This window comes from Globicephala melas, chromosome 15 (assembly GCF_963455315.2).
Source record: "Globicephala melas chromosome 15, mGloMel1.2, whole genome shotgun sequence".
Taxonomy (NCBI): Eukaryota; Metazoa; Chordata; class Mammalia; order Artiodactyla; family Delphinidae; genus Globicephala; species Globicephala melas.
In genome coordinates this window covers 70,394,635-70,417,470 of record NC_083328.1, presented here as the reverse complement: position 1 = coordinate 70,417,470, position 22,836 = coordinate 70,394,635, and the positions used below count along the sequence as shown (strand labels likewise).

General features: G+C 48.7%; 1 protein-coding gene across 2 annotated transcripts in view; it reads right to left on the bottom strand.

Moving 5' to 3' along the window:
• TOX2 (TOX high mobility group box family member 2) overlaps positions 1 to 19,010 on the bottom strand; it is a 131,475-nt gene extending 112,465 nt beyond the window's left edge. The window contains exon 1 of one of the 2 annotated variants that reach the window (XM_030843518.3): positions 18,885 to 19,010. In XM_030843518.3, coding sequence (XP_030699378.1) covers positions 18,885 to 18,983 — 99 coding nt within the window. In that variant the 5' untranslated portion in view covers positions 18,984 to 19,010. Of the gene's footprint in view, positions 1 to 17,565; positions 17,763 to 18,884 lie in introns of those variants that run through there. The other variant, XM_060284634.2, reaches the window with a different exon arrangement.
• Between the last annotated feature and the right edge of the window lie 3,826 nt (positions 19,011 to 22,836).

The window sequence follows — 22,836 nt, the reverse complement described above, 5'->3', positions numbered from 1 at the left end:
AGATCCCACATGCCGCGCGGTGCACCCAAAAAAAATGGGTGCTTTCTCGTGCTATTGGTGGAAAGTGGATAATCCTTCTGACGTGATGCCCTGAATCAAGAGCCATAAAAGCGCTCGCTGCTTTGAGCCAGAAGGTCTACTTGGGCCGTGGCCAGCAGCCTAGTCTTAGCCTTGACACCCCCTCTCTAGCACACCCCACGGCCAACCCGTCCCCAAAGCGCATACGTTCCACCTCCTAACATCTTCCATATCCCTCTATTTCTCCCCATTCTCATCCCACCAGTACAGTCCAAGCCAGAGGGGGGTCCAAGAGAACTTTGTGCAATGACGGGAATGTTCTATATGCACGCTGCCCAACGGGGGCTATAAAACACTTGAAATATGGCTGGTGTGACTGAGGAACTACATTTTATTCCATTTTACTTTAAATTTCGATAGCTACGTGTAACTAGTGGCTACCATATTGGAAAGTGTATCCCCCAAGCCATCACCAGTCCTCTTCTAAACCATAGTAATCACCTCCCCACTGTCTACTTGCATCCATTCTTGCCCCCATCCATTGTTTTCCCCTTAAGACGGCCACAAAGATTCTTCTCAAATGCAACACACCTCAACTCTCACCACCTTTGAGACAAAGTCCAACCTCGCAGACACAGCCTTCGAGGCCCCGTCTCTGGGACAGAGAATACTCCAGTTATCAGGGAGCCTATGGTGTGCCAGGTGCTGGGTACAGGGGTGGGCAGCAGGCAGCAAAGGCCACCCAGAGGGGGTAGCACTTGAGCAGAAACTTAAAAATGTAGGAGCCTGCCAGGTAGGTCAGGAATGCCAAGACCAGAGGCAGAGCAGCGAAAACTGCTCTGAGCGACATCCATGAGCCACCAGCAAAGAGCCAGCCCTTGTGAAGCTGATAATTTAGTGGGACATGAACAATAAAAAGAACGAATAAGTACATTACACACTGTGAGAAGGGGAAAGAAAAAGATGGGTAAGGGGTTTCTGGGGGACTGGGGTGGAGGGGAGACGTCTGCAGCATTAAATAGGAAGGAAGGAAAGTGCTCAAATAAACCCTGTTCTTGAGTCTGTGTGGTAGGACAGTAGCGGGTGATTTCCCCAACTTTTTGGCAGGGAACACAGTCTTCAAAATTTACAGTTTAATAAGAAAAAGGGGTGATAACTTCAGGAGAGAAGTGACCAAAAAGTCCTACTTGCCCAACAGAAGCAATCCCACAGGCTAGAGAGAGATTTCCTTATCTCCGAAGGTCAGGCCAACTGTGCCCCAGATACCCCAACCCAACCAACCAGGAGTGACACCTCCCTCCTGAAAACGGCAAGGTCACTACCCACAGGGAGATGGGAAGTGGACAAAACAGGGGGCTGAGGTCTGCCAGCCCTGCCCCCAGAGAGTCAAGCATTGATGAAAAATCCTCAGGGTTTCGACCATCAGCCCTCTTGACTGCCATTCCAACTTTCTTCCTTGGGCTCTGTCGTTACAATGGGAATGCACATTTATTCACAACGTCTGCAAGGCCCACACACTGTGTCTCTCACATTTATGTGTTTAATCCTCTCGGCAACAATGTACAAATATGACAAGTGAGGCCCAGAGAGGGTAAGCGAATTATTCTTGGAAACACAGCCTGGGATATGTTATGGTGGCCATCTCTGGAAAGTATAACCACACTGATTCATTCTTTCTTTTTATTGAGCACCTACTACATAGCAGACACCACGCTAAGGTGCCAGGGACTAGGGAGTGAAGAGAACAAGCATGATGCCACTGGTTGGAAAGCTTACTGTCCTCAAGGTGGAACAGACACTCAAGTCATATCATACATATATATCATGCAAGGCGGAAAATACACTGGAGGCTGAGATAGAGAATAACAGGGTAACTGCATAGATTAGGGGGGTCGGAGTCTTGGAGGAGGTGAGGATAAAGCTGAGACCTGAAGGGTAAACAGGAGCCAGCCTTGTGCAGAATGAAGACAAGGACACTCCAGACCAAGGGAACAGCATATGCAAGGCCCCTCAAGCAAAAAAGATCATGCGGGTGGAGGTGTCTGGGGAAAAGCAAGAAGGGTGGGGTAGTGAGAACAGAGTCAATGGAGGCTGGCTTTGCTCCCCACCGTATCCCCAGCACAAAGCCTGGGGCCTTGGACAGAGCAGCTGGGAGTGAGGCTGGAAAAGCAGGCAGGGGCTAGATCACACCAGGATGTCTGCACCAGAAAAGGCATTTGATGTTACCTACACACCAGGGGAAGCATTGGAAGGTTTTAAGCAGAGGTCTGATTTCAGTTGGGCAGAGTTCACCAAGCCACAACAGAGACCCATGAGGGATTCTGCCCAGAGAAATGACAGGATCTAATTTACACATCAGACGGCGCTCCATCACGGTCGGCATGGTTCCTCAGCTCACTGTGATGTGTGACTTGTGGTCACTGGATAGTGAATGTCCCCAAAAGCTAAGTGCCCCCAGCTTGTATGTGGGCGGTGGCCACATTTCAGGAAAGCAAGACAAAGCAGCAAGTGACAGGACATGTTGACAGAGCATCGGACAGACTCAAGGCTGTCAGCAGAGGGAATATTGTCCCAAAGACGCCACAACAGGGTGGTGGCTTATTGTTAACGTGGAGTCTTTAGGAAAACACAATTATGTGCTTCACTGATACTATAAGACATAATCCAAGACAGCACGCAAACATTTAGCGATCGATCCACAAGACAAGTAAAAGGACTGACACAAGAGCCAGTGGAGGAAATGCTTGCACTGCACAGGTGGGAGGCCAGGCCCTGCAGGTTTGGTTTTTTTTTTCTCTTTGTCTCATTTAAAATCAAAGTTTGGCTCTTAGGCACCCATAGAGAGTTTTGGAAAGGGAATTAAAATTAAGTATCCCAGATGCTTAAACACACATTATTATCTCATTTAATTTCATCAACAGGTAAGCACAGTTAATCCCATTTTGCAGATGAGGAAACTGAGGCCCAGAGATACTAAGTAGCTTTCCAAATGGCCTTGCTCCCCTCTCTAGCCACATCTCTTGACACTCTTGGCCCCTTCGATGGCTTTGCATGTGCTGTTCCTTCTACCTGGAATGCTTTTCCCTATCTTCTTCACATGGCCAATTTCACCTTCAAGCACAGGCCAGGTGTCCCCTCGTCAGAGAAGACTTCCCTAACTCCCCCGCTGCCTGGCCTGGTGGTCTCACACCCATTTGGAATTGTTTCTTTCTGCCTGTCTCTCTAATATATTAGACTGTGGCTTCTCAAGGACAAGGACCAGGTCTTCATCTCCTTTCCATGCCTGGCGTATGCCTCCAAGCCCTGCATACAGCAGGCAGTGAATGTTCTTTGCACGGCTGAATGAATGAATGAGTAAATGAATTAACTCTTAATACGTTTCAAAGCCAGAATTTGATCCCAGGCCAATATGACTCCAAAGCATATCTCTTGGCCAGAGTGTGAGTGTGTCTTATATAATCAATCAGAAAACGTACACAAGCATGGGATACATTTCAAAACATACCAAGGGCTTCATTCATCCCTCCAAAAGAACTGCTGAAAAGCGCCATACCTCAGGGGAAAATAGCATGGCAAATATGGACAAAGGGTTAACCAAACCCTTTTCCCTTTTGCAAAAGCATTTCAGCTTTTTTAACTGTCTGACATAACGCCCTTGGAAACCTGATGTAGGCAAGATGCTAACTATATTACTAGGTAACTCTGCTTGTGGTAAAATGACCCTTGATTGGTAAGTTGCATCTGGACTGGAAGGAACTATAAATAAGTTATAAATACATTACAAAGATTTGATAAAGAAGCCATAGTTAAAGTTGCCCTGAGTGTAGTGACTCTTGTAACTGACATGCCCCTTGCAGGGACCCTTGATGTGGATACTATGGAATTGTTACAAGAGATGTTCCTTTGGCAACTAAAGCTTCTAAGTCAGGGTGGCTTCCAAACCCACCCATTGTGGGTCTCGCTCCCTTGCATCTTTACCAAAACCTGGCAGGGCGGGGGCTGACAAAGAGAAGAGCTGCTGGCCACCTCTGTGGGCTCCCGCAGAGCCCACTGCTAGAAGTACTCCCACAGAAGAGGGACAGATCATGTGCCCTGCTGGCAAGAGGTGGTTCCTGTCCCAAGTCCTTCAAGGAGACGGGTACCAAGGGTAACCTGTGTGAGTCTTGTGAGTCTGAATGTTTAATTGAACTTTAAAGGGTTCCTGTGAGAGCTTCAATGAGAAAGAAGAGAACTGATACAGAGGAGAAACGAGACCACCCCAACCAGAAACACCACTACACTTAATTCTGAACTCAAAAGCTCCTTAGACCTCCAATTTATGAAAAGACATAAAAACCTGGGATGACATCTATGCTCACTGTCCTTTGAAGGCCCAGCTGACCTGAACAGCACCTGGCACAGGAATGAGGGAGGGAACGACCTACCTGATCTCCCAGAGGCCTCACCACAAACCTGAGATGCAAATGCCATTATGTGAGCTAACTGAGGCTCAGAGAGGTTAAGTGATAGGTCCAAAGTCACACAGCTTGTAAGTGACAGGATATGAACCCAGGCACTTCCATAGAACTCAAAAGTTATATTTGAATCCACTATCTGGGTTTGTATAAAAATTAACTTACAGCTCTGGTGGGCATATAGAACAGAGAATGCATACGGGTGGGGTGGGGTAAAGAGACCTCCTTAAATAATGTAGGTAGCACCCAATAGGCACTCGTTAAATCTTCGCAGAATAAACGGGCAAAAAGAAAGGCCCCGGGTCCACCTTCCACATTATCAAGTTCAGTTCGAGTCAAAACATAGCAGTGCGGAACAATAAAATTTATGCATGAGATTGACCCTGGGTTATACTACTGAGTTGGATTCATTTCCAACAGGTTTCTATATCATTCCTACAAATTAGGCCCAACTCCGACATAAGCACATTTGAATTAGCTCTAATGTGAAGGCATTCTATTACCAAATGATGTTCGAAGTTGAAAACCAAGGCAGAAGGCCCAGCTGGGAACCCCCAAGCCCCCAGAATAGGCAATGCATCAACAGTAAAAACAAGGGGTGGGCTGGTCCATTCTTGCATCCCTGCAGAGGGTGAGAGCTCCAGCGGGCACTACGGAGGCTGCAGGAGCAGGGAGGGCATAGGCCAAACTCCAGCTCTGCCAATCAGCTCCTCTGCTGCCCTTTGTAACCTGACCTATTTGGATCTCAGTCTTCTCAGCGACACGATGGGGACACATGTGCGTAGCATAGTTCTTACGAAGATTCAGCGAGATGATATGAGTGCGTGAGCCTGACATGCAGTAGATGCTCAGAGAATAATTTGTGCTTATTTCTACCCTACTTTTCTCCATAAAACAGCACAAATTTTAGAAATAAAAATCTGTGAGGGGGGCTTTTTGTTCAAGATGATGGGTAGAACACATACTTTTTCCTCTCCCCTCTTCTAAACCCCACCAGAATGACAAAAAAGGGGAGGTAGATATACCCACATCTTCATAATTCATATGTACACACACATATATTCATAATTCAGATAGGGAGATGAAAACTGAATAACTCCAAAAGAGCCCATAAGAAAACAAGAAAGGGCTGGGCACCAGAATCATTGAGAGGTTGCTGGAAAGGAAGAAGTTGAAGAGACAGACTGACAATGAAATCTATCAGTTCTAAGGCACCAGCACACCAACACAAGACCTCCAGAAAAGCTATTTTCCTAACTGAACCCCAGAAAATCCCAAAGCAGGGGCAGCAGGGGCTGAAAGCCCTGGGCAGGGGGAGGTGACTTGACCTTTGTGTTAGTCTACAGTCCTCAGAGAAGCTGACTGTTGGTTTTGCCCTGAGGCTAAAGCCAGGAAGAAGAACTCTTTAATTAAATGAGAAATCTGTCTCAGGGATTCCCCCACCATGGATGGACATGATGCAGGAAAAACAAAGTGCACTAGTGCCCACGGGTAACTGCTGGCTGATAAGAGAAACAGATGTCCCCAACCTCAAGTGAGCTGGTCCCATGCTCTAGTAGAAGTCTCCAGCTTTAAGTGTCTACACACAGGCCCCACCCAGGGCACCGAAAATCGACATTCACATTGCCTACCCACATGTTCGTGGCTTTCACAGACGTTGAGGGAACTTACAACGACAGAACAGATCAATCTGGACCCTTGTTCACAAAAAAACATCAACCAAGAATCACCAGGCGTTTGTAGAAAACATCAGCATAAAAGAGAGACCAGGAAGTGAACCAAAGACCTAACCAGCAAGAAAACAGAGTCAATGCAGCAAACAGAAGATAACTTTTAAAAAAAACTGAAACATTATCTTCAAAAAGATTCAAGACATTCCCACATCCATAAAAAAAAGAATGGGCTACTAGACCATAAGCCCAATCAAGAAACAATACAGAATCCTGAGAAATGAAAAAGTGATTACAGAAATAGAAACAATAAACTCATTAGAAGTACTGACTGAAGAATGGTTAGGCCTGGAAGTATACCCACCACACTCCCCTCAGTGGTTAGCCCTGGGGAGCAGGGCTGAGAGGGCAGTGGGGAAAATGAAAGAGAATGAGAGGGGGCTCTACTTTTTTTTATTCTAATATATTTCTGTTTATTTTATAGAGAATAAAAACATTAAAAAAAAAAAAGAAGAAGAATGGCAGGACTCAAGACAAAGGGGGAAATGATAGAAGAATGAAATGAAATTGGGAGTGAGTTAATGAGCAAAAGATGTCCCATGAAGGCTTCCCTGGTGGCGCAGTGGTTAAGAATCCACCTGCCAATAAGTGGTGCTGGGAAAACTGGACAGCTACATGGAAAAGAATGAAATTAGAACACTCCCTAACACCATACACAAAAATAAATTCAAAATGGATTAGAGACCTAAATGTAAGACCAGACAGTATAAAACTCTTAGGAAAACAAAGGAAGAACACTCTATGACATAAATCACACAAAATCCTTTTTGACCCACCTCCTAGAGAAATGGAAATAAAAACAAAAATAAACAAATGGGACCTAATGAAACTTCAAAGCTTTTGCACAGCAAAGGAAACCATAAACAAAATGAAAAGACAACCCTCAGAATGGGAGAAAATATTTGCAAATGAAGCAACTGACAAAGGATTAATCTCCAAACTTTACAAGCAGCTCATGCAGCTCAATATCAAAAAACCAAACAACCCAATCCAAAAATGGGCAGAAGACCTAAATAGACATTTCTCCAAAGAAGATATACAGATTGCCAACAAACACATGAAAGAATGCTCAACGTCACTAATCATTAGAGAAATGCAAGTCAAAACTACAATAAGGTATCACCTCACACCAGTCAGAATTGCCATCATCAAAAAATCTACAAACAATAAATGCTGGAGAGGGTGTGGAGAAAAGGGCACCCTCCTGCACTGTTGGTAGGAATGTAAATTGATACAGCCACTATGGAGAACAGCATGGAGGTTCCTTTGAAAACTAAAAATAGAACTACCATATGACCCAGTAATCCCACACTACTGGGCATATACCCTGAGAAAACCATAATTCAAAAAGAGTCATGTACCACAATGTTCATTGTATCACTATTTACAATAGCCAGGACGTGGAAGCAACCTAAGTGTCCATCAACAGATGAATAGATAAAGAAGATGTGGCACATATATACAATGGAATATTACTCAGCCATAAAAAGAAACGAAATTGAGTTATTTGTAGTGAGGTGGATGGACCTAGAATCTGTCATACAGAGTGAAGTAAGTCAGAAAGAGAAAAACAAATACCGTATGCTAACACACATATATGGAATCTAAAAAAAAAAAAAAAAAGGTTATGAAGAACCTAGGGGCAGGACAGGAATAAAGACGCACATGTAGAGAATGGACCTGAGGACACGGGGAGGGGGAAGGGTAAACTGGGACGGGACAAAGTGAGAGTGGCATGGACTTATAGATACTACCAAATGTAAAATAGATAGCTAATGGGAAGTAGCCACATAGCACAGGGAGATCAGCTCGATGCTTTGTGACCACCTAGAGGGGTGAGATAGGGAGGGTGGGAGGGAGACGCAAGAGGGAGGAGATATGGGGATATAGGTATATGTACAGCTGATTCACTTTGTTATAAAGCAGAAACTAACACCCCATTGTAAAGCAATTATACTCCAATAAAGATGTTACCAAAAAAAAAAAAAAAAAGAATCCGCCTGCTATGCAGGGGACACGGGTTCGAGCCCTGGTCTGGGAAGATCACACATGCTGCACAGCAACTAAGCCCGTGCGCCACAACTACTGAGCCTGCACTCTAGAGCCCACGAGCCACAACTGCTGAGCCTGCACTCTAGAGCCGCGTGCCACAAGTATTGAAGCCCGCGCGCCTAGAGCCCGTGCTCCACAACAGAAGCCACCGCAATGAGAAGTCCGCGCACCACACGAAGAGTAGCCCCCGCTCACCTCAATTAGAGAAAGCCCGCGTGCAGCAACGAAGACCCAACTCAGCCAAAAATAAATAAATAAAAATTAAAAGAAAAAAAGATGTCCCATAATATCCTATATCATGCCTACAAGTGACACAGGCATTTGCCTCTGAGCTTCCTGGTTGCTCAGAAAAGCTGAAAGATTGATAAAGGGACCACCATGGATGCTGACCTACCCTGAGGTGGAGGCAGGGCAAAGAGGCTCTTGAAGAATGTGACAGGACTCCAGTCCAAAGAGAAAGCCACGGTCCCCTGCCCAGATGTGACTGACTCAGGCATGGCCCAGAAACTCCTCAGAAATCAATGTGGAGTCCTCCCTACCACACGGGAAAATGTGCGACATCTCAGAGCAAGAACTCTGGAATCCTACCTAGGAATGTGTAAGAGAATCTCCTTGGGCCCCAGAAAATTCCATTAATTATCATTTTTCTTCACTGGGACCTAAGAAGCAGTTATCTCCCAGCTCTCCCTCACAGCATGAAGCAACGAAGAATCTAGTAAGTGACTCAAAAGTCTCTAAAATTTAATCATCAATATGCTGACCCTTGATTTCTTGGGAAACAAGAAGAAGGTGAGTTTTCTCCCCCAAATGCAGCTCCGTGAAATGGACACTGTGGTGCTTCCCTTTCCACCCATTCATTCCCTAACTTCTGGGCTCACAGCTATACCCTGTGGGGGCCACCTGAAGCCAGTGACCAGAAGATGCAAGAATCAAAGGAATGGGCGGCCCCCTTGCCTCAGTTTGAGACAGACTGGAGTCCAGTTCCAAAGGTCCCTGTGGGATGCTTTCATCATTAACTGTATCCCAGGCCAGCATCTCCCTCTGCCCAGCCATGCTTCCATTACTCCCTTCAAGGTGAACCTCCTCAGAACTTCCCCCCAGATACACCTTCCTTCCACAGGCAACTCTCCACATCAGAGTCTATTTCCAGGGAGTCCAATGTAAGATTCTCTCCAAGGTGAAGGAGACGCTCCCCATGACCCACGGGGGTCCTGAAAAAGGCAGGAGTCTCTGGGACACCTGACCACGTCCAAGTTAGGGCTACATGCCCCAGGCCAGCAGTACCTTCTTACTGTTCCAGGCCAAGGAGGGAAAATCCTCCCATATTCTAGACGAGAGCTGAGCTCTCTACGTGTGCTTCCCAGGCCAGCAGCAGTGGCATCACCAGCTTGTTGGCACTGCATATTTTCAACTCCTCCCCAGACCTACTGAATCAGAACTTGTGGGGGTGGCACCAGCATTCTGTGTTTTAACTGCCCTCCGGGTGATTCTGTTGCACTAAAGTCTGAGGAGCAGAGCATCCCTGGCTACTGGGGGAAACCAAACACAAGTCATTAAACTTTCCCAGAGCAGAATGTAAGCTGGTGAAGCCACTATGGAAAACAGTATGAAGGTTACTTTAAAAACTAAAATAGTGTTACCATATGATCCAGCAATCCCACTCCTGGGTAAATATCTGGAAAAGACGAAAACTCTAATGCAAAAAGATACATGCACCCCAATGTTCACAGCAGCACTATTTACAGAAGCCAAGACAATGGAAGCAAGCTAAATGTCCAACAACAGGTGAATGGATAAAGAAGATGTGGTGCGTGTGTGTGTGTATATACATACACAATGGAATATTACTCAGCCATAAAAAAGAATGAAATATTTCCATTTGCAGCAACATGGACGGACCTAGAGAATATCATACTGAATGAAGTAAGTCAGACAGAGAAAGATAAATATCATATGTGTGTGTGTATATATATATATATATATATATATACTCATATCTGGAATCTAAAAAATAATACAAATCAACTTATTTACAAAACAGAAACAGACTCACAGACATAGAAAACAAACTTATGGTTACCAAAGAGGAAGGGGGAGGAGGGATAAATGAGGAGTATGGGATTAAGAGATACACGCTACTACATATAAAACAGATAAACAACAAGGATTTACTGTATGGCACAGGGAACTATATTCAGTATCTTGTAATAACCTATAATGGAAAAGAATCTGAAAAAAAATATATATATATATACATATAAAACTAAATCACTTTGTTGTACACCTGAAACAAAAACAATATTGTAAATCAACTATACTGCAGTAAAAAAAATAGGATGCCTACTTATGATAAACCCCAGTTTCATACAAGTGAAGGATATTTTGTAGGCATTTATAATAATATTAAACTCTCCACCAAAAAACAGACAAACAAAAGACCAAAAAACTTTCCCACAGCAGAAGACCAAGAGACAGTGACTGACAATGGTCTGGATCCAGCATCATGAAACATTCCATATTCTGAACCATAATTCTGGCTCCAAGGCACCTTTCTACTTAAAATCCAACCAGCTGGGATGCGACCCTCCCTCCTCCCTCCGTATAACGATTCCTGCTGTCATCCCTCTGCAGGCAGCACTCCCTGACTTAGGCTGACAGTATCCCCAAATCCCCTCCAAGCCACCTTGCAATGGGTGCCCCTCTGCCTAGAACGCCTTCCCACCACTCTGCATGCCCCCCATGTGGCCTGCTTGGTGTTCCCTGTAAGACTCTGCCATGTGCAGCCTTCCCACACCTCTGACACTATCACCTCCCCAGACAATTATATATTTAATTATGACTCTGCGCCTTTCGAGCCAGTATATTCCACACAGCCTTTCATCTAGGAAAGCCGAGTTTCCTATTGAGTCCCTGCACCTTCAAGACAGGGCTGAATCCCCTAGCACACAGTAGGCACTCATTAAAACCTGCTGAACATCTGAAAAACCCAGCAGGAAACAGGTCATTACGCACTGAAAAGCCACAACCTTGCTGCTCATTCTAGCAGGCACCAGAAATCGCAACTGTACAGTAGCAAGTTTAAGCATCAGGGTAATTGAACAAAATTTATTATCCCGTGTTATACAACATGTTTTCACTAAGATATAAAATTACAGTTTACCACGACTCATTAAGTTAATAATTACTTACCACATGTTTTTACTGCTGCTCCCAAACCATGCTGAAAAATCACTATGTAGGTTTTTTTGGTCCATGTAAATAAACAAACAGGATAACTGTCAACCACATGGATACAGGATTTGCTGACAAGGAGACACAGGACTAAAATACCGAACAGAAAGCACGAGCCCCAAAGCTCTGCCACTCTCATCACCATCATCTCCTAGTTTATCTGTACCACACTTTCCAGATTAGTGGTTCTCAAACAGGGGTGATTTTGCCTCCCCACCCAGGGAATACTTAGCAAAGTCTGGAAACATTTTTGATTGTCGTGACTAGAGTGTGGGGTGCTACTAGCATCCGGCTGGTAAAGGCCAGGGATGACGCTCCACATCCTATAATGCATGGAACAACCCCCAAGACAAGGAACTGTCAGGTCCAAAATGTCAATATTGCTGAGGCTGGGAAACACTGTTCTACATTAGAGGGAACTTCCATGTCTGTTACTTTAATCTGAGCTTCACAGCTACAATATGAGGAACGCATCACTGTCCCCTTGTACAGATGAGAAAACTGGAGCAGTTGAATCATGTGCACAAGGTCAGCGGCCCATGCCGATGCACGGTGCAGCTGCAGTCTGAACCAGTCTTCTCTGCCTCCTAAACCCACCTCCCCTCCCACACAGATTCAAGAAGGAAAAAGAAAGATGCAAAGGAAGTGAGCAGCTCCTTGTCTGTCCAGAATGCTGCACAGAGACCTCTTCAAACCCTAGGCCCAGGAAAATCAGATCCAGAGACCAAGGCATGGAAAGGCCTGTTGTTAGGAAGACACTTCCCCCAGCAGCCAGTGCTGAAACTAGATTCCTCTTGCATTTTAACTTTCAGTTGTGCTGCTCTTTGTGAATAGAAATGAAAGCACTTCCTGCTGGGGCTGAGTCCCTTACAGGCAGGATTTCCAGCTCTGATGGCAACCTTGTGGAGGAGGTGTTGATGTGCCCATTTTCCAGATGCAGAGACTGAGGCACAGGGAGGTGAAATAACTTGCCTGCACTGAAGATGGTAAGGTAATGTTCAAACCCAGGTCTGCCAGGTCCCAGAATTTACACTGCCTTCCTAACCTGAGACCAGCGCTGGGAAATCCGAGAAGCAAAATAGACGCCCTACAGAATCACACGGAGCTGGCAGCCACCCTGCAGGGCGATCCTTGGGATGCGGGTGAGGCTCTTCCCAGTTTACTGGCTGCTCTCCATGCTGGGCTCTGCTCCCTGGGCCCACTCAGGGAAGTTCTTCTAGGAATGTCAGGTCAACCAAAAGACTCTTGGCCCCTGCCCTGCCCTGCTCTGGACACGATGTGCTCACCGCAAAGTCTTCGGATTATAAGAGCCAAACAGATGCTAAGTTCCTCAAGCCACAGGGAACAACAGGCCAGCCCTGAATTTGTTCAATTGGCAAATATTTACTGAGCACCTATGTGCCAGGCAAGCTCTGGGAATACAAAAGAGACAGACACGGTGGTTACTACCCTCTGATGCATATGAGGGCCTATCTCTTCAAAAAGCATCATCCCGGGCTTCCCTGGTGGCGCAGTGGTTGAGAGTCCGCCTGCCGATGCAGGGGACGCGGGTTCGTGCCCCGGTCTGGGAAGATCCCACGTGCTGTGGAGCGGCTGGGCCCGTGAGCCATGGCCACTAAGCCTGCACATCCGGAGCCTGTACTCCGCAACAGGAGAGGCCACAGCAGTGAGAGGCCCGCATACCGCAAAACAAAACAAAACAAAACAAAAAGCATCATCCTCATCCTTGCCGGTGCACCACACTCTACAGTTATAAAGGACATGCCCCAGAATTTATTTCGTTATATTTCTACACCATAGCTCCCCATCTCATGAGGCTAATGGTCACTAATGTGCTCTCCCTTTGCACAGAGGGAAACAGAGGCCCAGAGAAAGGCACTGTCATGCTCAAGGTCACCCAGCAGACTGGGGGGGGTGGGGCGGGGAGGGGCTGCATCAGGCCTGGGCTGCTGCTCCTGACATTGGTAAGGTACGGTACGGAAGTGTGGTCCTCGAGGAGCCTCTGGGACACACTGGGGGAGGGCTATAGGGAGCACCTTTAGACAGAAAGTAAAAAATCTTCCTAACAGAGACAGAGGCACCCTTCCAGAGCTCCCTCAGGGCCAGGGCTCCTTCCCCAGGACCCATCCACAGCCACCTGTGCCCCAGCAGAAAGATGCTGCGGGGACCTCATCTACTAGGGTTGCTGAGCGGGTGTCTCATATCTCAAGTCTGGGTGAGGTGGGACCAGCAACTTCTACTTCATAGATTTTCACCATAAGGAGCCTGCAATCATTCACTAACCGAGCTTTTCTAGATCCCATCCAGGGGCAAGATGCTGCGCCCAGAGCTGTGTGGGTGGAGAGTTGAATCACTCACCCGCCAGCACAATTTCCTGAGTAATTATGGGTCAGGCACTGTGCCAGGTGCTGGGCATGGTTCCTGCCTGGTGGGAGCCCACAAAAGCCTGTATACAAACAACCAAATCGCTGCTGTATAAAGTGTGGTCTCCAGAGCCGCAGCAGCATGGATGGGCGCTCATCAGAGAGGCAGACCCTCAGGACCCCAGCACACATCAGCTGAATCAGAATCTCAGGGCAGGAACGGATGCCCAGGAATCTGTTTTTGTTTCAAATCTTACCAGAGGATGCTTAATGGGTACATAAATTTGAGACCTACTGATCTAGACCACAAGGCCTTCCCCAACCTCCCTACTTAAAACTGCAAACCAGCGCCTGGACCTAATGTCCTTAACCCTCTTCCCTGATTCATATTTCTCCATAGTTGTAATGATGGCATCAGTCACAATACCATATCTACCTCACCCATATATTTACGCCTTTCCATGCTGACATGTAAGCTCCAGAGGGTAGCAGTATGTGTCACTTTGCTTCACTGCTGTACCATCAGTTGCCTAGTGCAGTGCCTAGCACAAAGAGGTGCTCGATAACTGTTTGTTGATTGAATGATGGATGACAGAACATGTCAAAACCCATGCAGTTTTGAACCCCAGTTCTTGGGGTGATGGGGCGTGCCTGGAGACAGAGAGAAGGTTGTTGGCCATGGAGCACTGCATGGAGAAAGTGCTACCCAGGATGGCCTTGAACACCCTGGGTTCATCCTGGGTTGACCTTGTACCCAGGATGTTTGGACCAGGGATTAAGGCTACTTGGAACACAGAGATGCTAAACCTTTTACTGGAATAGGTCCCAGGTGGTTGACAGCATTGTTATCTAATTAGTAGCTGGTATGTGTCAAGAACTTTCCTATCCTATATCAACTCACTTAACTCTCCCGAACCTCAGAGGTAGACAATGTTGTCCTAAAGAGGATACTGAGGCTCAGAGATATTAAATAATTTTCCCCACTCACAGAAAGCCTTGTATAAGGATGTTCACAGCAGCTTTATTTATAACAGCCCCAACATGGAAACAAACCCAAATGTCCATCGGCGAATAAACAAATCGTGCTATCTTCGTACGATGTAATATTACTAAATAAAATAGAAAAAACTATTGACATACACAACATGGATGAATCTTAAGGACACTTCGTTGAGCAAAATGAACCCAAATGCAAAAATGTATATGCTTCATAAGTTCTAAAACTTAAATTAACTTAGTACATTTAAACTGAACTTAAATAAAGCATTGATAATGGAAATTAGATAAGTAGTTTCCTCTAAGGGTAGGGGGTACTGACTGGAAAGGAGCATGAGGGAACTTTCTGCGGTGACAGAAATGTTCTATATCTGGATTGGGATATAACCACACCATATGTGTGGTTATATTTGTCAAAACTCATGGAACAGTACACTTAAAATTTGCATTTTAGGGCTTCCCTGGTGGCACAGTGGTTGAGAGTCCGCCTGCCGATGCAGGGGACACGGGTTCGTGCCCCGGTCCGGGAAGATCCCACATGCCGCAGAGCGGCTGGGCCCGTGAGCCATGGCCGCTGAGCCTGCGCGTCCGGAGCCTGTGCTCCGCCGCAATGGGAGAGGCCACAGCAGTGAGAGGCCCGCGTACCACACACAAAAAAATTTGCATTTTATTGTATGTAAATCATATCTCAATGAGCTAAAATCATTTGCCCTAGGTCACAAAGCCACAAGCGGAGATTTGAATCCAGGTTTGCCCAATCCCAATGGCCAGTTTCCACTAGTCTGCCATGGTTGAGCAGAAGTCCCAGGCAATGCCCCCAGCCTGATAAAACACCTTGCCAAAACCCTAATGAAGGGACTTCATAGTTACCCTAGAAGGACATCATGACTCCTAACCCCCAAACCATGGCAGAGGTGTGTGGGGAACACCAGACAAGTGTGAAGCTGGGAGTCCAGGAGCTTGGGTTCAGGCCTCAGCTGTGCTCTTCATTTGCTATGTAACCTATGAGTATACGACTCCATGACTCAGTTTCCCCTTGTGTGAAGGAAGAAGGAGGGGATTAATGGTTCCCAGTAGGGGGCCACAGACAGAGCTACAGGGCCACAAACCCTTATGCTCACCAGGCGCCATTACTACGTAAAATAAGTAATGTGCCTGTTTCATATCTTGTAAGCTATTTTTCAAATGCATGCTAATATTATAGTGATTAATAAACATCTATTTCAAAGCAAAAATGAAACCATAGCAGCTTTGAGTCATTGTGTATCTTCTCAAACAAAAGATACCCAAAGAACAGCCACTGCTCATGACTTTGGTTTAAAGAGGCTGGAATCTCTGTGTTAGAGGATCGCTAAGGGGACAGTCACCAAGGGAACGGTCGCCAAGGGCCCTTCCAGGTCAACTGCCCCATGGCTGTCCAGCATCACTTGGCAAAGGCTTGCCCTTGTGTTTCTCAGGCCGTGTGGGGACAAGCCTCTTAACTGGGCTCCAGGGACAGAGCCCCCAGTTGTGCAGGCTGTGTCCTGGTTCTGCAGCCCAGTCTATAGACCCCAATTGTGGTCATGGCTGCATCTTGGGCCTGTTTCCCCTCCAGTTCTGAGAGTGACCAGCCGTAAGGACGGAGCCTCCCCAGTCCCTCAACATCAGCTCCTGGGCACAACTTGCCCCAGCCCCCCGCAACCGCCAGCGCTGAAGGCGACTGCCCCCTGATGATCTGCTACCGACAGGCTTCTGACCCACCGCTCCCTGAGCCAAGTGACTTTCTCTGCCTCACCCTGCCATGAGGCTGAAGGATCGAGAAGCAGATCCCACATCCAAATGCAATGCCAGACCCTTCTGTCACCTACCTTAGCGGCCCAGCTGCCACCCTCCTCCACCGGGACACACCCTCAGCTCTGGGTCAGGGGTCCTAGTTCACAGGCGGAAACCAGAATCACCAGCTTCTGACTCCCTGATTGGTTCCCTCCCACCAGGGTTTCACAGTGGTTCTTGGTGCTGAGTCAGAGCTTTACAGAGCATCAGAATAAAGCAGGGGCCTCGGCTGAGTTCCACCTCCCAAAGGCCCCCTTATGAGACCACCCCACTCTGATGGGGTTTACAGAAACACCACCCCCAAAAGGAGCACTGCAGGCGAGGGGCACCCATGCAACCAGACTCTGAGGCCCAAATCCCCAATCTCACCCCGGCCCCCAAACCAGGAGCTGGAACCTTGCCAACTTCATATTTTAAAAAATAACAAAGCCAAGGGCAGAAGATAGACGAGCTGCCCCAAACCCAACCGTCTTCTCCTTCCTAAAGACTCCACTTGCTACTTCTAATCAATTCTTCCTCCGTCAGATGGAAGCAGCCCGAGAACCGGCCTTCTCTTGAAGACACCATCCCCCTCTTCGGCTTCTAACTTTGCCCGTCACCGGACAAAAGATAATCGCCCCATCCTCTGAGAGACCTCACTTGCCGCCTGCCCCCGGCCCACGCCGCCCCCGACCCTGAGGGCCCCGGACCCCACCCCAAGCCCCAGACGAACTGCGCAGGGCTCTGCCCCCAGAGTCCAGAAGCCGCTCCCCAAGGCCTGAGGACGCACTCAGCCTGGGCGGCCCCAGGTTCCGCGCGGGGACGCCCCCTCCCCGCAGCATCCCCACAGCAAGAAGCTTGACGAAAAGCCCGTGGGGTGGGGTTAAGGCCCCGGAGGGCCGCCGACCCAGCCACCCGACGCGCACTCACCACACAGTGCCATGGAGCCCGCGCGTCTGCGCCAGGGCCGCGGGGAAACCCACGCGCGCCGTTCAATCCGGGCTCCGAGTGACGAAAAGCCGCGCTCGGCTCCGGCCGGCCCCGGACCAACGCACAGACCCGCGGACGCACGGACCGTCCGGCTTTCTAACTAAGTTCGAAAGTTCCCTCCCGGGCGAGGGAGGAGACGCGCGCTGCGCCGCTGCACCTCAGCGTCCCGGGCTGGGCTCGGCGCGGGGAGCGGGGTCGGTCGCCGCCCGTCCGGGCTTCCAGGCGCGCGAGCTCGCATCGCGCCCGAAGCAGCAGGGCTAGGACCTGCCTGCGGGTGGAGGCGGCGATCTCGGGAAAGAAGGGGTATCCCTCACCGCAGCCCCAGCCGGGAGGGGACAGGCCTCGCTCCCGGGAGGGGACAGGCCTCGCTGGGCTATGGCCAGCTTGCAATCCGAGGCCCCGCCGGGCGGTGACAACCGATTACCAAACGGCCCAATTAGTGCGCTGCGGCGCCGAAAAGTTAAAACGCCCACGCGCGAGTGTGGACGGCCGAGGTGGGGGAGGGGCGATGTGGTGGCCGCGGCTGCCCCCGGGTGTGACCGCGTGTGACTGTGTGGCTGTCAGGGCGATTAGGGTGCCTGAGGTTCCCCGTCCATGGGGTGGCTATGGGTGACAGCGTGCGACTGTCTTGAGTCACTGGGAGCGTGAGCGAGTGACTGTCGGAGCGACTTCTTTGTGTGCCTGTCCCCAGTTGTGACTGCGTGTGACGGCGGATGGGGGCATGGAACGCGGTGTGTGGCGTCGTAGTGTGGGACCGGGTGGCTTGCATGTGGCGGTGTGGCAGCGCAGGTGGGCGAGTGACTGCGTGTGGCTGTGTAGAAATAAATGACTGTCAGGGTGACTTGTGTGGGACGGGAGTGTAAGCAGGATGGCTGTGTGTGTGACAGTGGGTCACTGTGTGTCGGCTTGTGAATGCATGCGAGGCTGTCAGGGGGACGTGGGTGAGTGTGTGTCACTGTGACATCGTGTGAGTGACTGTCGGGGTGACTTCTGCCTGTGATCCCAACAACTCTGGGCGTGAGTGTCACCGCCAAGGGATCGGCGTGAGTGGCATGTGCCCGTCGGCGGGGCTGATGGGTGCGTGTCCCCGCGCGTCGGCACCGCCGGCATCTCCCCGCGTGTGTCCCCGAGAGCGCCCGCGTCCCGAGCCGCTGTGGTACTGCTGCCCGCGCTCCAGCCCGGGGCGCTCTGGCTCGGCTCTGGGTCCGAAGGCGCGGGCAGGCCCCGCCCTCCCGGGCCCCCACCCCGCCCCCGCCTACCTTGCCGCAGTGGTAATAGTCCAGGGGCGCCAGGCTGGCCGGCTCGGCCCCGGTCCGCGCGCCCACGGCGGGCGCCGAGGGGTACAGGCGGACGTCCATGGCGGGCGCGGCGGCGGCGGCGGCTCCCGCGGGTAGTGCCTGGGCGGGCGGCGGGTGGGAGCCAGTGTGCGAGCCAGTGTGCGAGCTAGTGTGGGAGCGCGGGGGGCGGGCCGGGGGCGGCGCCCGGCGGAGCGCCCCGCCCCCGCCCGCCAGCGCGCGCTATTGTTCCGGCCTCGGGCGCCGCGGAGGGCCTGGGGCCCGGACCCGGGTGAGGAGGTTCCTCCCGCGGGCCAGGCAGACGCCGGGTCCCCCGCCTGGCTCTCCGCCCCCGGGGGTTCCGGAGGGTTGCGCGCCGGTCCAGACGGCCCTTTCCCGTCCTGCCTTCCGCCACCAAGGGTGAAGGGAGGGAGAAGCCTGTACGACACCCCTCCCCAGAAGTGGGACACTCCCCGCCCTAGATATTTAGGGCGTCGCTGAGCCCTAAATGTGGCGGAAGGGAAGGCACACTTTCGGAGATGGGTGCTGCCTTACCCCGGGGCTGCGGCCTAGAGCCCGAGGCTGACGTTAGGATGTTCTCCCTCCGTGTCCCACTGATCTGAGTCACTGCGAGAGTGGCCCTGGAGGATTGCTGCTTAAATTCTCACTTTACATATGAGGAAACTGAGACAAGGACTTGTGGCGTCGGTAATGGAGTGGGCTCCGCTGCCCCCAGAGGATCTAGGACTGAAACCACCCGGAGAAGGCAGAAGGATCCTTCTCCCTTTAATGACAGAGAGAGGGCCGTAGAAATAGCCAGAAAGTGAAGTTCTGGGGAAGTGTCCAGAATCTGCCACCCCCATCACCACGAACACCACCACCACCATGGTCTTCTGGAGTGAGAGAAGAATGGAAATGAGATGGCTCCCATGGTGGGACAGAGAGGTGACTGAAACAGTCTCCCCCGCCACACACACACACACACACACACACACACACACACACACACACACACACACACACACACACACAAAGCCCCCTAACTCTTCACATCACCTGCTGGCAGCTGGCCTGTTGCTCCTCCCCTTCCCATCTAAGAACTGTCTACTCTAACAGTCTCTACTCCCTCACCTCCCACTGACTGGGCCACCACTGCCCTCTGCCTTCCTGACTCTGGCACACTGAGGATGCCTTGCTGGGAAGGGCGCAAGGCCAGGAGGCAGAAGTGAATTAGAATGGGATTCTTGGGTGGCAGCAGGACATGAGATGCTATCTGGAAAAAAGGGAGTGAGCCCCTTGCCCACCCAAGAACCAGCTTAGAACTTAGCTCCCAACTGCAATTTGGGCTTTGCTGGTCCTGGCTTCAAGCTAGGACCACTATTTGTGACCATAAAGATCCCCTAATACAAGACAGGTGTGGGAAACAGACTTTCACTAAAGGTTTGGGAACAACAGAAGGAAATTACAGCTCAGAAAGGAAAGGACTTCTAAATAAATTTCAGCAGTCATTTTTTCTAGAATTCATTGCCATATCTCATTAGAAGGAATTTCCCACTGGCCTCTCTCCTTTTTTCCATCTGGACATCCAACTGACCCAGCAGTATTTATTGAAAAGATCACCTTTCCTCCCACTTCTCTGCAGTGTTAATTTTGTCATAAATCAGGGAGTCCATGTGTGCATTGGACAGTTTCTGAATTTTCTAGTCTGTTCCATTAGCCTATTTGTCTCTCATTGTGCCATTATCAGTCTGAATTTCTATAGTTTTATAATAAGTCTTAATGTCCCATAGCATGAATCTACCCACTTTTATCTTCAGGAGTGCCTTGACTGTTCTTGACATTTGCATTTGCACCTTGAATCTTTGGATCAATTTGGGTAAAACTGACATTGTCAACATTGTCTTCCTATCCATAAACATGGTATGTCCCTTCATTTATTTAGGTTTTTTTAAAAAATCATCTCAGCAATGTTTCGTCGTTTCCTATGTAGAGAATTCGCACATCTTTTATTACTTTTAGTCCTGGGTATTTTATGTTTTTGACGCTATTGTCAATGGTTCCTTTATATATATATATTTTTAAATTATCTGTTTGTTGCCAGTACAGTGTGGTAGTTTTAAAATAAGTCAGCAAATTCTTTGACATCCTCCAAAGGGGTGGAGTCTAACCCTTAAAAAGGGTTGGTCTTGGTGACTGGGTTTTAACAAATATAATGTACCGGAAGTGATGCTGTGTGGCTTCTGAGTCTAGGTGATGAAAGTTGATACATCTTTTGTCTGGCTCCCTCTTTTGGGACATTTGTCTTTGCAACCCTAAGCCACTGTGTAAGACATCCTCAGCTGCTGTGCTTTGAAGAAGTCTAAAGTAACCCACACAGAGAATCCATATGCAGAGACCTTGAAACTAAAGAAAGGAGAGGAAAATGCCTAGCCAGTCCCCTGCTGTTCCAGCTCCATCTACTACCTGACTGCAACCACATGAAAAACTCTGAAACATCCAGCTGAGTGCTTCCTGAATCCAAAACACACAGAAACCATGAGAGATAATAGACGATTATTGTTATTTTAACCCATGAAGTTTTGGAATGGTTTGTTACTCGGCAATATAGATCTGGAACATATTACATATAGAAGTAAATTTTTGTATAATGCCCTTGTATCCAGCAACACTGCCAAACTCACTTATTCTAACAATTTATCTGTAGATTGTTTGACTTTAAAAAAATATACCATATTCTATTTCATCTGTAAAAATGAGAGTTTTAGTTTTTCCTTTTCAATCCTTAAACATTTTATTTCTTTTTCTTACCTTGTTGCACCAGCTAGTATTGCCAGTACATGTTGGAAAGAAGTAATAATAGCAGGCATCCTTGTCTCATTCCTGATCTCAGAAGGAAAGCTATCAATATTTCACCATTTATTATAGTGCCTGCTGTAGTTTTTTGCTTGCTTTTTTGTTTAATTTCATTTTGTTTTTTGTAGACACCTCTGTTGTGGGTTGAGGAGGTCAATCTTTACAGCAATCCTCTGAGTCAAGAAATAAGACCGCTGTGGCCATTTTACAGACAAGAAGTATGAAGCCCAGGGAGGAATCTTCAACATCACAGTGTTAATATCAGGACTAATCAGCAGTACCTAAGTCCAGAATCCCACCTGGAGCACTTCCCACAGCCCATATTTCCACAGTCTTGGTCTCACTAGCTCTGGCCAGGGCTGCAGAACAGCCACCAGAGTATGGAGGTCCATGTGCAGTGGGTCAACTTCAGGAAGCAATTTGGCTTCCCTGGGGTCTGCCAGCAGCAGCAAACACCAACCCTATCAGTCACCTATGTCTACTCCCTTCCCTGAGGGGAGGTCAGCACCAAAGAGATCTCTGGGAAGTCTGGTAGTGGATCCCAGCAAGGAAGCCATGCAGACCCCAAAGCTTGGGCTTGCCCGTTTTTTGTGGGAATTGATCAGATAGGAAGTTGATGACTCATTTTCCTCAAAGGAACACCTCAGCCTCATTTTTTGTTCTCAGAACAGGAGTGGGGTTTCTCTTCCTCTTGACATCAGGTGCAATCTGGGAGAGGGGAGTCTCCCAGCTGGTTCAAGCCAGCTTGGTCATGCCCTGCCTGCAGTAATCCAGTCTGGGGACCCAGAGTACCTGCTTATGCATCTTGCAGTTCTCAGTGTCTGATATCATAAATAGCTGAGATATCAGAATATGGATGTGTTGTAACATACTTTATTATTATTTAGCTCTGGTAAGGAAAATGGATCAGGAAACAATTGCCATTGGAAAGATAGTTTGTTACTCACAGTTCCCAAGAGGAGAGGCGTGCTATGCCGTAGGGGCCACATGGGGAAGCACCAGGGTCAGTTAGGAGGCACGGGGAGAGGGAATAATTGTAGGCAAGAACATTTATTGTGGGTTCCATGTAAAGGAACAGGCAAAG